At 37.0% G+C, this 15741-nt stretch overlaps 1 protein-coding gene across 6 annotated transcripts in view; it reads right to left on the bottom strand.

Moving 5' to 3' along the window:
- Positions 1–2204: 2204 nt before the first annotated feature.
- The window catches only part of EXOC1 (exocyst complex component 1), a 52114-nt gene continuing 38577 nt past the window's right edge, over positions 2205–15741 (bottom strand). For all 6 annotated transcript variants that reach the window (XM_063458025.1, XM_063458027.1, XM_063458028.1 and 3 more), the window contains 6 exons: positions 15218–15294; positions 13451–13679; positions 12773–12956; positions 11727–11926; positions 4037–4231; positions 2205–2763 (listed from right to left, as the gene is read on the bottom strand). In XM_063458025.1, the coding sequence (XP_063314095.1) occupies positions 2611–2763; positions 4037–4231; positions 11727–11926; positions 12773–12956; positions 13451–13679; positions 15218–15294 (1038 nt within the window). In that variant the 3' untranslated portion in view covers positions 2205–2610. The remainder of the gene's footprint in view (positions 2764–4036; positions 4232–11726; positions 11927–12772; positions 12957–13450; positions 13680–15217; positions 15295–15741) is intronic.

Below are 15741 nucleotides of genomic sequence, written 5' to 3'. Positions count from 1 at the left end.
AAATTCAACACATATTTTGGGAATGCCAGCTTCCTCCTGTACATAACGCTTTTAGAACTCTGTGCAGAGCCAAAATAAGGAATATAGGTTTTGTTCTTTTTTCTCCATTGTTACAAATCTGAAATTGCAATGTGTCTGATAGCAATAGCTTAGAAATGACTAGCATGACAAGTGTGCTCCTATTTAAGCTTACATACAATCAAATAAAGGGTTTGGATTAACCTGTAGGAAACGTAAGGTTCCTATTCGAGTGGGTCTCTCACCATTGAGTCTGCTGCCTATTCTGCATATATAATCAATCAATGAAGAATCTGATGTAGTGTTTCTTGCGAAGAGAAGGTAAATTAGAGAAAACTTGGAACTCTGCAAGCATGTTTGCCAGCTTTTCATAATTATTCTGCTTGTCAGCAGATGTTACCACTTCTAGCACATAAGCAAAAATACACAATTCAAAGCGATGTCTGAGGGATCTTCATTGGAATCTTCTAAGAAACACAATGAACTTAAATGGAATCCAATGTACTTCACATGAGAAGATCCTCCACCCCTGTCCTTTAGTGGTTTGTAGCTGCCTATTAATATTCAACCATCCACCCCACTGAATCCAGACCTTTAAGGAAGCGACTGCAAAATGGAGTAAGATTTGTTTGCATTCTTTTAAAGTTTTACACAAGGAAAATGAATCTTACCATAATTTTACAATTAAAGGAACACTATAGTCACCTAAATTACTTAAGCTAAATAAAGCAGTTTTAGTGTATAGATCATTCCCCTGCAATTTCACTGCTCAATTCACTGTCATTTAGGAGTTAAATCACTTTGTTTCTGTTTATGCAGCCCATGCCACACCTCGCTGCGTAATTTGATGGTGCTATATAAATAACATAATAATAATAATAATAATAATAATATGACTACTAAAGAATATTTTAGGTGAGAAAGGATATGTCAAGACAGTCCTTACCAGGATACGCAAAATAATTTGCTTGCAAAGTGTGTGTGTGTATATATATATATATATATATATATATATATATATATAATGTATACAATCATTTTATTGTCCATAGTAAGTCGTTTTGTTGTTAATCTGACAAATCTGTACAATTTCCAATATTTTCCTTTTCTCTTTGAAAACAATCACCTCTTCCTTGTAAGTAATACAACTTGCTTCCTAAATCCCTGCTGTGTTTATACAAATCTCAATCTATCACTACAGCTGTATTGGATCACCTTCAGCTGCTTATGTCCATTACAGTCAAACTAGTATGGAACTACTCTGTGTAGGACTGCTGCATAGTCATATGAATTCGTTTATTCAACATTATCAACATAGATTGGCTAAGAATATCTCTAGCAAGCGTTTTGGCACAAAAAGTACTGAACAAGTATGAAACAGTTTTACTTAATATATTTATTTCCTGACATTGAATCCTTTTTGTAGTATGTAAAGGTTCACTACAAGCATATTTCTCGCAGAGGAACGTAGCTATTTGGTGGAGTTTCATGAATAAAACTGCTTACTGGGCTACATTTCTCTAAATTTGTTACAGCAGAAACCGATTTGCAGCAAACTGTTGGTAATTTTTTAAAATTTATACCTATATCTTAAATTCAACAAAAGGGTTCAACTCCTATCTGACGTGACAATTTTTGCAGTGATAATGTAAAGCTGCAGATTAACAACCACAACAGTTTTATTTTTAAACCCATTTCCCTTTAACAGTGCATTATATAACATGAACAGGAAAACGGTGTTTAAACAAAAGACCTTTGGATGGCACAGTTTAAAATGTTACTATTCCTGACAACAATCTTTAACCAAGTACATTTAGATTTTCTTTTCCTGTATAAGATCAGTGTTTTTTGTTTATAGTACAACAGCTAAGTATGGAAGAAGTAATTCTGAATTCATCTTTAAAAAGCCTGGGGTTTTTACCTCTGTGCATGCCCTGATGTAGACTAATTCAGGACATATTTTAAACAAGTTTAGTAGATGGACCTGCTGCTAATTATTATGATTTTGCAGGCACAAGTTGGTTTATATTCTATACATCATGACAGAGTTTTGATTTTTTTCCCACAACTGTCCTGTTTGGCATCAACTAAATAAACCATTAGCTTAACCCCTTAAGGACCAAACTTCTGGAATAAAAGGGAATCATGACATGTCACACATGTCATGAGTCCTTAAGGGGTTAAAAACATTTTTAAAAAGAAATACAGAAAAAAACGAAAGCTTTTTCAGAGTGCTCTGAATATATAGGACACACATCACACTTTAAAGTACTGCTCAGTTCTCATGTTAGCGATCAGCGAACAAATTAGCATATTTATCTTTCATAACAGATGTCTCATCATTTTCTCTTCTTTCTCTGGTGTGTTTTGCCCTGTAAATGATTACATTTAACCCTCTGAGTGCCAGAAGTGTGCCATATGCACTCAAAAGGTTAGCCGTGGCAAGTTTACAAAAGGTTATAATTCCTTTCAGTAGTTTTATAGATAGCACAAACACAATATAAGGTGACCCTTTGTAGGGACTGCTTGTTAATGCAAGTAATACATAAAGTGCAGTATTGCTCATATTATGCCTTTTTAAGCTGCTGGTTACTAATGCGACTGGGCAATGCTAGAGAAGTAATCCAGAATGTCCTGGATTGTAAATTCCATGGTAATACCAGCTCCAGTGTAACATTTCTCAATGAGACCCTCAAAGTCCTTGTACTGACGGATGAATTCATCCTGCATGGAGTGCCAGACCACCTGTTGGAGAGAAGAAAAAAAACAAAACACATTATAAGCCATCTATCAGCACCGACCCTTACACCTTGGAATGCTGAGGCAGAATGGGTTAATCCTGCTTGTCATATAGTAAATATTGAAAGGACATATCAGAAGAAATGTTGTATTGCTAAATATGGCACATTTACCCAGAGTATAGAGTGTTCTGTGAGAGCTTTGGCCATTTGAAAGTAAGAGGGATGTTCTTTCAAATAATCCCCTTTATAATCAGGAGCAATGGAGGAGAAAGAACCTTTGTGACTCACCCTAGCGTTCTATAAAACAGAGCTACTGGGTTGATTCTGTGAGAACATCTATTCAGAGCAAACATAAGATGAAAGGTTAAATGAAATCTTGCATTATATAAGGTCATAAACCCAAGATTTATTTGAAACAGAATCACTTACTCTGCTCACTAGATCAGGGTTAACTATTTTGGCTCTGAATAGCAATGTGAATGGCTCACCTGCACAAAGGTGGTAAATGCAGTTTACAAATCTCTGCAGGGCCAAGCTTAGTCGCTTCTACTTTATACTCAGTTTGGAAATAGAAGTATACCTTTAATTACACAAATTATCGTTATCACCAGCTAAAGGGACACACCGAGCACTTTTTCCACTACACTTCATTGTATAGGTTATGGGGTCCTATAAAATGTCCTGAAAATAGATCTCTAAAATATGTGCCATTTCAGTGATTTACATTTACACACTACCCACTGATGTTATGTCATATAGGGAAGTCTAGCTTCATTACTGAGCCATTGCAAAACTTGTATGGCTCCAACATGTTCATTCTGTTCAAGTCAGTCTCCTGCTTTTGCAACACATAGCTTAGTTTCCAGATTGGCACAGTAGTCTGCTGTATGTGTGCACCCACTCACAGCACAACTCCTGCAAATGCTGGCTTGCACACAGAATACACATTGTAGGAGATGACAATGAAACAACATTATTAAAATGTAAAGGATTTAAAAGATAGGTTTTCAGATACAGCTTCAGCGCACTAAAAACACTTCAAAGAGCTTTATGGGTTATGGGACTAGAAGTGTTCGTTTAAGTCACAAGTGAAAACACTACATGCAATACAAACAGCGTTATTCACTAAACTCAGAATTCTAGTAAATTAAATCTGAATGGCAATATTGAGGCTAACTTTGCAGATGTGAAATGATCTCCAACTTCATTACAGTCACAGCTTAGCTATTTTAGGTTTACAGTAAAATATTTCAATTTCTAAAGTGTATAATATTTACCTGTAACAAGTTCTCCTCCTCACATAGATGTTTGTCCACTTTGCGGTAAAGGTTATCCAGGCCTTTCTTCACTTCCTTTCCAGGGTAGTCCTTTATGACTTTCCGCAGTTCTTGCTTGCTAAAAGCTAGCTGGTAGCTGACTTCCTCATAGCCAATTCCCTGGGCAACGCGTGCTTTCACCCCTTCAAAGAATATCTTCAGAAAAACATAACATCACACCCAATAAGAAACGTAACACAAATAGGCACACACTGCTATAAATGCAGATTCAATAACATGTACACCACATGATAGAAAAACAAAACAAAAAAACTATAGAGTCATAACTTAGAAACAACACGTTTCCCATTGTAAGAACAGGCCTTTGTACAAAGCTGGAAAATAACGGGTGCAAGCTTTTGCATGACAGCTACAGAGTGACATCATTTACAACTACAGAGAAAAATAAAATACACATATACATATATACACACATACATATGCTTGTGTCTGAAACTCAAGTATGCCAATACACACACACACACACACACACACACAAACTCTCTCTCTCCTCTCCCATTATCACTGAATGTGTAAGTAAAACTGCTAAATCTATACATGTAGGGTCTGTGAAAGTCCCATTGCACACACTGTGAAAGAACACACTGAACGAGCAGACTGGCGTAACAAATAAACAAAACAATAAAAAAAAAAAAAAGTGAAGATCACTGGACCTACAAAAACTGTTTTAGGCCTTATTAACCCTTTCAGGGTCAAGGGATTGGCCATCCACTTGTACTCAGTAGATCTATTAACTCCTTTTGGGCCAGGGGTTGAGCAGTCCCTAGTCCTCAGTACATTTAGAATATATACATTATTCTCAGCCTGCAAGTCCACAAGAAGAAGGGGTAGAGACCAATCATAGAGTCATCATCTATTTCCCCCTTCCATTTAATGTTTTGCAAATAATTTCATGTGGTTAAAAAAAACAATATTCCAAATAATTTATCTAAAAAAGCACAGCTCTTCTTATCCAGATCTTATAAATTCCCAACTTTGGGAAGTATGAAAATTAATAATCTTCAATTTATTTTATTACTTATGACAGATAAATCAAATAGTTTATTTTGATACCTAATTGCAGCTAAAACAAAACGTTTTGTCCTTCACAAATATAGAATAAATAAAGTGAAAGGTGGGTGGAGTGCAGTGAAAAACCAAGTGCAGGCAAGCCTCTGTGAGGAGGTCACTCCAACCACAAATATATACACCAAAAAACAGAAAACACAGGGCGCCACAGTCACTATATCAGCAATATAAAATGGGGGTAAAAAAGGAATATAGAAACAAAGATAAAAAAATAGCAAGAATTTATTGATAAAGTATCCACACTTGACAGCACAAAACATGTGCAATAAAAAATGTATAAATAAAAAGGCCACAATAGGCCAAAGACCCTTAGGTACAGCATCTTAACACAACATAATACTGGACTGAATGAACAAAGTGCAAGTAAAGATAGAAGTAAAGGTGCACAAAGTCAACCACTTTCAAGTTCAATATATAATGAACTAAAGGCAAAATATTGCACAAACAATTAAAAAACAGCATATATGCAAATAAAACCGCTAATACCAAACTGAAGGGTCACAGGATATGCTCAACGCGTTTCATCTTGCGACTTCCTCAGGAGCGTCTTCTCTCTTCAAGATCTTCCCTTTTGAATCTGCCGGTCTGTGCAGTAATTTCCGTCATCGCCCATGCACGCGCAGCGTCAAACGCACCGTCATGACGTACGCGTGACTGGCCTGCGCATTTGCGTCCACGCTGGAACGCAGGATATCTTTATTGGTAATTTACACAGCCGCAAAAAGGGCGCTCTACAAAAAAAACTACCAAAACTAATGCGGTCTGTGTGTACACTTCCTGCCTACCCCCCAGCTGACCCCTAACACTCATTACTACCAGCCTAAAGAATAATATAAATAGTACTGGTAAGCGAAGAAAATACAAAAAATATATAAATATATAGAATAAAAATGTATGTAAAAAGGTGGCAAATATATATATCAATGCATAGCATTAAGTGAGATACGGATCCAGAAGTGTATATAAATAAATATGTTGGGTGGAGATAAGTCTATTTCCTGGCTAATCATGACAGCATATACACATGGGTTAGCTCCTCCCCTACAGCCGATAGGACAGGAAAACCACCAAGGTTTTAAAAGGAGGCTCCATCCCTAAGGTCATCAGTCTTTTTACTGTCCTACAGCCCTTAGGACGTGAGCAATTTGCTCCCTTTACTTACGGACATGTATGTTTTTTATCTTCATTACATTATTTGCCTGTTTTACTGTAGTACATTATGCAGTTGTGCTTTTATGCTGTGATGCATTTAAGCTTTGATATCTTTAAACTAGTGCATTATACAGCTGTACCTTATTTTTAAGATTGTGGTACATTATGCGGTTGTGCTTTTACTAGGAAGCATTTAAGCTGTGTGGCATTTAAAACGGTTTCAGTTCCAGGGACAAGTTTCGCCTCTCTTCTGGTGCTAAGAGGAAAAGCACATGAAAGCCTACACTGGACCTAAGAGGGGCCAACAAGAGGCTGAATGTCAGAGTCTTCGGGATGGAGTCAATCAAATCCATATCTCAAGCAATCTGCAAGGATAATTTCCTTACCTCTATATATCTCAAGGAGGCTTACTTTCAGTCCAATCTGCAGAAGAAATCTTCGGCATTAGCTCAGAAGAGAACTTACATGTTAGTGCCCTACCATTTGGCCTCAATGCGGCCCCAAGACTCTTTATATGTGCTTATAGTGTTATTGAGAGTACATAACTCCACCTGGTTCCATTATATGGAGGATCTACTTCTGATAGCTTTAGACCCTCAGAAGGCAGGCACACAGAGGTATATAGTTCTTTCATAACTAGTTTGGCTGCTTGATGAATATCAAGAAAAGCAGTTTCACACCAGCTCAGTGGTTGACATTCCCGAGTGGAAAATGCTATGCTCTGCTTCTCCCTATCTCCGGAACAGTTCCACAGATTGTAAAGGTTTTCTCTGCCAGTTTCTTCATTTCTGCTTGGTAACAGCAAGAAAATAGATGCAACTACTAGGAATCCTGGCTTCCACCAGGAGACTTGTCAGATGGGCCCAATGGCATCTCTGGATTCCTTACAGATCCTTCCTATCTTGGTCTAACAAGAGAAAGATTATTGGAGCCAGCCACTTACTATGTCCCCATCAGTGGAGTTACACCTTACCCTGACAGCTGAAAGAGGGATTAGATCTCTGAGTTTCCAGTGAACAGAACCTCATTGGTCAATTATTAGCTTGAATTCCAGTTTTTATAAGATTGGTTGCACAGTGTTTGGACCATGTTGCACAATATTTCCATTCATTTGTATGGAATTAAGTCATTTTCAAGGCTCTTCTTCACTTCAGAGGCTTGCTGAAGAACGAGTGGGTCCAAATTTGCTCAAATATTAATGCAACTGTATCCTATATCTATCAAGATGGGTCTCACAGATACGTATTGATGGAATTCCAGCCCATAATGATCAGTACACAGAAGAACAAACAGTGGCTCAGAATACAATGCCTGTTTGCTGGAGCTGAATAACTGTGGACAAGGTGGATTGGCAACCATGTCCTGACGTATCCTCGGGGTTGACGCAGATTGTCTGATACCCTACATAGATCTGATGGCCATTTCTTGGAACTACCAGGTCCAGAAGTATTTTTTACATGCTAGGACCAGAATGCTCAGGTTCAGGATACATTGACTCAAATTTAGAATTTTAGTCTGATGTACATATTTTCCTGTTTTTGACTTTCCTAAAAAGGCAATGCAAAAGGTGACAGTGGAAGACCGTGTCGATTCTAATTCCTATGATGAATAAGATGATTCTGGATCCTCCAAGGGAAATTCCAGTACGTCCAGACCTATTACAAGGCCCCATGACACACCAGGATCCTCAAGTTCTGGTGTTGATGCAGGAGTCCATATTAGTATAGGCATCCCTGAGACGGTAATTGAGATCCTCTTACAATCCTATACAGGCTTTACTAAGCTTTGACATGCTTTTGTCTGTTGGAATAACTCCTCGTTCAGGCCTTGACAGGTTCTGTGTTATAACACTCTAGAGGAGCACTTACCTGCACTTTGCTTCATATAGGCATTGATTGAAATCATGCCTCCACTGAGTGTGGTGAAGCCAATATGTGACGTACCACTGGTCTCACGGGCCCTGACTGAACCATTATTCGAACCTCTAGAAGGAGCTTCCATGGTGGTAGCACAGAAAGTGCTGGTGGCTGGTACCCCAGCAAGGAAAATGGGTGAACTCCAGGCTTGATCCTGTGAACCCCCTTTCACTACTTTTCAACAAATATGGTAGTCTTGCATTTGGCACATGAAGATCCTGCCTATGGTGAATGCTTATCTGTGTCATACTCTACCTGTACTGATGGGTACCGATTGAGCGTTGATGCCCCTGGTGCTTTGTTTCATGTAAGCAACAATTGAACTCAAGTCTCCGCTGAGGGTGTTGAAACCAATATGTGACGTACCACTGGTCTCACGGACTCTGGCTGAACCTCTAGCAGGAGCTTCCATGATGTTAGCACAGACGTTGCTGTTGCTGGTGACTGGTACCTCAGCAAGGTGAATGTGTGAACTCCAGGCTTGATCCTGTGTACCCCCATTCACTGAATTTCAACAGGATATGGTTGTCTTGCATGTAGCACCAAATATCTTGCCTAAAGTGAGAGCCTTTCAATGCCATTCTCTACCTGTACCAAAGAATTTGGGGCATTCTCCACTAGTGCTGTTACAGCGTCTCGTGGGCTTCCATGGCAATGTTCTCTGGTGAAACTTTGTAAAGTTGGCATTTGGACCTCTTTGAACTAGTTTGTCCTGCATTACATATTGAAGCAATTAATGAGGCACAATTTGGACGTCACGTCCGTTCTCTACCTGTGCTGGAGGGTATCAGGGCACTCTCCTCTCATGCTGTTGCAGCATCATGGGTTGCCATGGCAATGGTTTCTGCTGACACTTTTTGTAAGCTAGCATTTGAACCTCTTTAGACACATTTGTCTGGCATTTCATACTGTTCGTTAAAACAGTCTATGATGCACAATTTGGTACTCAAGTACTTAACTCAGTTCATTCTTCTATCTATGTTGAATTATTCTGATTATTTGATTGGCTATTCTGTCCCTCCCTTTGTAAGCTTGGGTATTCCCCATGTGTATATGCTGCCATGATTAGCCAGGAAAGTGGAAAATGTATTCATACCTACCGTAATTTTCTTTTCCTGGCTATTATTCATGGCAGCATATACTTCCCACCCATTAATGTCTCTATTTATGTACTGTAGAGCTTGTAAACCGACTGAGGACCTTAGGGATGGAGCCTCCTTTTAAAACCTTGGTGGTTTTCTTGTCCTATCGGCTGTAGGGGAGGAGCTAACCCATGTGTATATGCTGCCATGAATAATAGCCAGGAAAAGAAAATTACGGTAAGTATGAATAAATTTTCCACTTTATATTTCCAATAGGCAACAAAAAACATACAAGGTACATTAATTGATGATTATCAGTATATACATCAATGGTAAAGGCATATGCAACTTAAAAACCATTGAAAGTAGATGTAATATATACATATAATAGTACATGGTAGGAACATCAGGTAAAACGACATCAAGATCTATAAAATGGTCTTCAGGAACTCAAAAGTAATCTTTCACATAAATAGTCCTTCTTAGAGAGGAAAACAAAAAATGAAGGTATAAAAATGAAAGCATAAAAATAACATCATAGAATTGAGGGCATAAAAATGTTTGTGTTTATTCTTAAAAAAACAAGCACTCCCGAAACCATATTCCAAATATATATTAAAGATCAAATTTTGGTTCATATATTAAAAACTATTTCTCCATAATCAAAAGGAAGTTTGGGACATCAGACAAAAATTATGATAAATATATAAAAAATTTAGTGATATAATCAATCCATAAAAGCCAGTATGTCCAAATCTGTGTTAAGCCCTGAGGGGACAGAGGATTTCATTCTATATATCCACTCTGTCTCCCTCATGGCTAACATTCTTTCAGTATCCCCGCCCCTCCAATGTGGTACAATCATATCAATCCCAATACAAATAAAATCCTTAAAATCACTATGTTTCATATTCTTATTTTTAATTCCATTAAAATGTTCCAATAATCTTATGTGAAGTTTTCTAATGGTACGTCCTATATATTGGACTCCACACTTACACTGTAACATATATACCACAAACTTGCTCTGCCAATTAATAAAATGTTTAATTTTCAAAGTTTCCCTGGTCACAGTACTAGAAAATTCCGTAATCTTGTTTTTCTGGAATTTACATGTACTGCACCTGCCGCATTTAAAAAAGCCCTTGGGTCTTTCTGATAAAAAAAATCAACTTTCTCATTTGAACCTCTTTCTTGGGTAAAACACTAGGGGCTAAGATATTCCTTAGATTATCAGGTCTTTTATATATTACCTTGCGATTTCGGGGTAAAATCTTTCCTAGATATTTATCTTGCAGTAAGATCGGCCAGTTTTTCTTGATCGATTTCTGTATTAAATCAGCCTTATTGTTAAACTTCGTCAAAAAGGCAAACTCTGAACAGTTACTTACATCTTTCTTATTTCTATTATTTTTTACTAGAAGGTCTTCCCTCGGGAGACCTTCCACCTCTCTCTGAGTATTAGATAAAAGTTCTCTAGGATAGTTCCTATCTAAAAACTTCTTGTTTAAAATTTGAACCTGTTCCTTAAAATCTTTCTTCTCTGTGCAATTTCTAAAAACCCTCATAGGGATGTTGGTTAGCCATTTACGATGATGACAACTTGAAAATTCAATAAAGCCATTCCCATCAGTTGGTTTAAAAAAAGTTTTACTATGGATTTTCCCTTCTTTTGAAAACAAGGTTAGATCTAAAAAGTTAATGGTCGTAAATTTAAGACCATATAAATTAAGATTTATATAAGATTAATATAAGATTAATATAAGCTAAAAACTCAGCTAAAAGACTCCTGTTCCCCTTCCAGATAATTAGAACATCGTCTATATACCTCCTTCACTGCACCAGGTTCGCACCAAATGGGTTATTGTGCCAAATATTGTTTGCTTCACAAATATAGAACATGATTCTTCCTGTATTGAACTACATATGTATAAAAAGTCCTCTGGGTACCTACAGATGTGCTCAAGAACATGAGGCTATTGCTGGAAGAGAAAATACTTTTCAGCATGAAAAACCAATCTATTTTGCTTTAAGCTTTTGTAATGTTTCGCTCACGACAAATTCTTTCACAACATTTTTAAATCCTTAATAAAGTTACTAATTGAATATAGTTAGTGAAGTTAATACATTTTTATGAGACAACTCCAAGATTGCAGAGGATTGACATCATTTTGGGAAAGCACAATTTTGCATGTCACCTAAGATCAGGTGTGAAATTGTAGATTTTCTGGACAGAGCATGTAGTATTATATAGTAAAAAAACTACTATAAAATCTGTTATTATTCATTTAAACATTCACTTGCAATGAGAGGATGTACTGTTAATTTAAATCTGTTTAAAGCTGCCAGAAATGTTTCTAAATGGAAGGTGGAACTTTGTCCTAGACCAAGAGATAGGAAAATGGAACTTACGTTTAATTTTTCCAGTGGGTGTCCCAGTGAGTATATGACATAAGACTGCAGGTGGTCACCGTACTTTTGTTTGGCTTCTCTCTTCTCGGTTTCTAGGCATGATATCTTTAGGCGGGAAAGAGTAGCAAAAATGTGGTGGAAGTTTTCCATCATCACCACGTCCCTGGGTGTCTTTTGACTTTCGTTAGCTACTTTTTCAACTAAGACAAAAAATACCAGTAACAAAGTCAAAATTCTATCTTGAATGCATGTACTCCAATCCCTGCTTTAAATGCAGTTACGTCAATGAACACTAGGGGGACCATTTAGTTTAATGTACAGATCTGCGGTTAAAACAAATACTCAGAAGACTGGTAACATCAAGAAGTAAATTGCCCAGAATTAATAAAGATTGCAAAAAGCACACTTGGCATGTATCAATTATACACTGATCAGTTCATATGAATAGCTTAAAAAAACTATTACTGTATAATTACTAGAATAATTAGTCTTCTAAGGTCATAAATCAAAATGGAATGAATAATTCATTAAGAGACATCAGCTGTATAGAGCTATCAATGCCAAATAGTCAAAACCGTCCATGCTGACTGTTTTTGGGACCATACAGTGATTATCATAAGAAATATATTATAACTTAATAACTGCTTCTTGGCACAGGTTAGGCAGATTAATTTATATAATGACAGTCTTGGCATTCAGTTTTATAACGTGGACTACATATAATGCACTGTAAATGAGATTGCTTTAATATTGATCACACTGCACATGTATGGGCTTTTAAAATTGCAAGTATAAAACTTGAAAAATATTTCAAATTGTCAAACATGTACTCTTAAGAACCAACACAATAGGTCTCCAGAATCCAGCACACAGTCATGTCTACTGTTAAACTATCCCAGTCGTTGATTCATTGGTTGACTTCCACCCAAAGAGAAGCATACATTGTATTAGACCAAGTTGCATGGTTTGCAGACAGACCGAAGTAATATGTGATAGCTTGTCAAGCAGAGTGAGACGATGGCTGTAGGCTCTTTCTATAAACCTACCATTGATGAACACAGCTTTGATAAGTTTAGTGTATGCTTTGTCCAGATCTCCACGTCTCTCTGCTACACGAAAGATTGATTCAGCAAGTTCGGCAAACTCTTCAAAGCCTGACACAAATGGGAGGATGCCGACTTTGCTTTTCTTCGAGATCTTCACTTCTTCCATCTGCTTTATCTGATTAATCTGTAGGTCAAGCACACATGAGATGAGAGGAAAAAAAGGCTTTTGACCATAAGATAGGAAAATGAAAGTCAACATAAAAATATATCTGATGAAATCAATAACTGCTGACACACAGCAAGAGGAAGTAGAAGCCTAAGAAAGGATGGGGTCACATATCTCCCCAAAGATGGATTATAAGAAGTCACACAGGAATGTGCAATATTTAAGGATTATAAACTTTGTCTTGGAAGATATTATAGGAATAAGCATTAGCATAAGCACATCCAATTATTAAGGTTTCTGCATATGAAAAGACAGAAATGACTTATGCTTTGGCATTATTTTTTAACTTAACAATACTGAAAGTAATCAAGGGGTTACCCAAACAAAGAATATGAAATTAGCATTAGATCTATTTTATTTTACAGGACATTGTCTCATTCTAAGGAAAACCGTACACTGCTGCGCAGAACTACATAAAAGCTGAATAAAACCATACATGGCATATCACTTACTATGCATTTATCAAAGTTTCTCTTCACGGTTACAAGGACATTGCCCAATGTGGTGCTCAAGAAGGAGCCAGAGTCTACATTTTCTGCTGTCCAGACGTGGTGACTCATCTTCACCAGCATGTACAGAGAATTAAAGCTGTCAATTTTATCACCCAGCGCTATAAGAGTGTTCAGTTCTGGCTCAATACTACGAAATATGAAAGTCATAATCTGGCGGATCAAATCCTTCCTGTGAAAACAAGGATTAGAATTTGCATAGTTTAACAGGGCTACTCAGGTGTAAAGAACCTATCAAAATGAGAGATTTCACACTCCCCAACTGAACACTTAAAATGTTTGTCCAACCCTCTTATTTGACAATAAACTAATCAGTTTAGGATTTCAGAAAACATTGGCTATTATATTTTTATGAAGTTTCAGCAGATTCCGCAGAGCTTTATAGACAATAACATGGGAGACTCATTAGATGAAATATAATAATTATTACACATACTGAAACATATTATAGGCCCACCGTTGCAATATTACAGAAATATAGGCCCACCGATGCAGTGTTACAATCTAGCACCTTGGGTAATCAGAGGAAGGTTTTAGTCCATCTGCAATTGTGATGCGCAGATGAAATGCCCGATAAAACCTGTTCTGGTCATAGGATGGGGCAAGAAAACTATCCCGTAATGCATAACAGGTTCACCAAGTATGGGGCAACATCAAAAGTGAAGTGGAGGGTGGCTAGTGGTGAATCATCAGCTGGTAAAAACAACTCTCACCCTCTTGCACATGGGGTTAATGTAGAGAGAGGCTGACACTTCAGGGCAGATGCTACATGTAAACCAATCATTAACAAAATTCACCTGTTTCTGCCGTCATAAGCATTGTAAGTTCACATTATCTATTTTGTTTCTTCCAAATATTATTTTTACAGGCAGGTATTTGATAAATGAGTGAGTCATTCCAATCTTAGATAGTATGCAGGTTTGTTATGATGTATTATTATATTACTAAGATACTATAAGATATTAACTGATATCACTCCTCAAACTCATTAATCATGTTGGCAACAAACTCAACTAATTCGGAATTTCTCCAATAACTGCGAGCTATAAAAGTTTGTCCACGAGGTAAAAGCGGTTTCCTATTTATTTATTTATTTTAACAGGGAGCTAAGGACTAAACTTGGCTAACTCCTCCAAGCTACTGAAATTAGTCTCATATACATATATACATACACAGATGTAAAAAACAGATAAAATTCGTATCTTGTAATACCTTTTTTATTAGACTAATAGAATTTTTTAATGACAAGCTTTCGGGAGAACCTCCCTTTCTCAAGTCTGAAGCATTTCTGAGCAAGACGACACATAGAATTCAAAGATAAGTTGTGATACAGGGGTTAAAGGGACATGAGTGCAGATAAGACAGGTTTGATAGAACATAGATACCATTCTCGCAGAGGGTTGTAAATATCTTATACGAAGATCCCAGAGTGAGGGGGGGAGAGAGAAAAAAAAAAATAAGCGAACTGTGTAGAAGATGGTGCTAGAAGGGGAAGTATTAATATAAAGAATGCATGAATTTCCATCCAAGAGTTACAGGACATGCATGAAGGCCTATATCCAGCATGCACAGACAGACGTACACACTGATGTACATATACATATACACAAGAACAAACACACTGTATACTTGAACACTATATACACACACATACATATATATATATATTTATACACACAAATTTTTTTTGCCAGTGTCATGGCTACATACTCTGATGGCATGGACTGCTGTGCTCCAGTATTTAGATGTCGAGATAAAGTTCCACCATCGCTCTCATCTTGGTCACCCTAGAAAGGAGATTGCAAGGCATTATAGACCTATTATGCAACCAAAAACTAATTGTAGAATATTAACACTACTCCCACAAAGTGGCCCCTCCATATTTGTATTGTCATGATATAAGATGCTATAGGGCCAAATTAGGGAAGTGTCCTTTCTCATTTACGTTTCCAAATTGGTCATTCTGATCAATTGATTTTCAGGTCCCATGACTCATTTGGGACAGCTTAGCAGCCAATCAAACGTAGGCGTCACAAAGTATGTCACTTTGAGCTTTTTAACAGCTTTCACATAGAGAAAGTAAGAGGTTTCTCACTTTAAAAAAATATTAAAATTTGACAACTTTACTGGTATGTCTTATCTGAGGGGGATTTATTATCACAAAAGAATAGCAATAAAAACCAAAACAACACAACACAAAACACCCTATATACTTTTTATACTTACATACCCAT

The sequence above is a fragment of the Pelobates fuscus genome, chromosome 6, assembly GCF_036172605.1.
Source record: "Pelobates fuscus isolate aPelFus1 chromosome 6, aPelFus1.pri, whole genome shotgun sequence".
Taxonomy (NCBI): Eukaryota; Metazoa; Chordata; class Amphibia; order Anura; family Pelobatidae; genus Pelobates; species Pelobates fuscus.
This window is presented reverse-complemented; position numbering and strand designations above follow the sequence as displayed.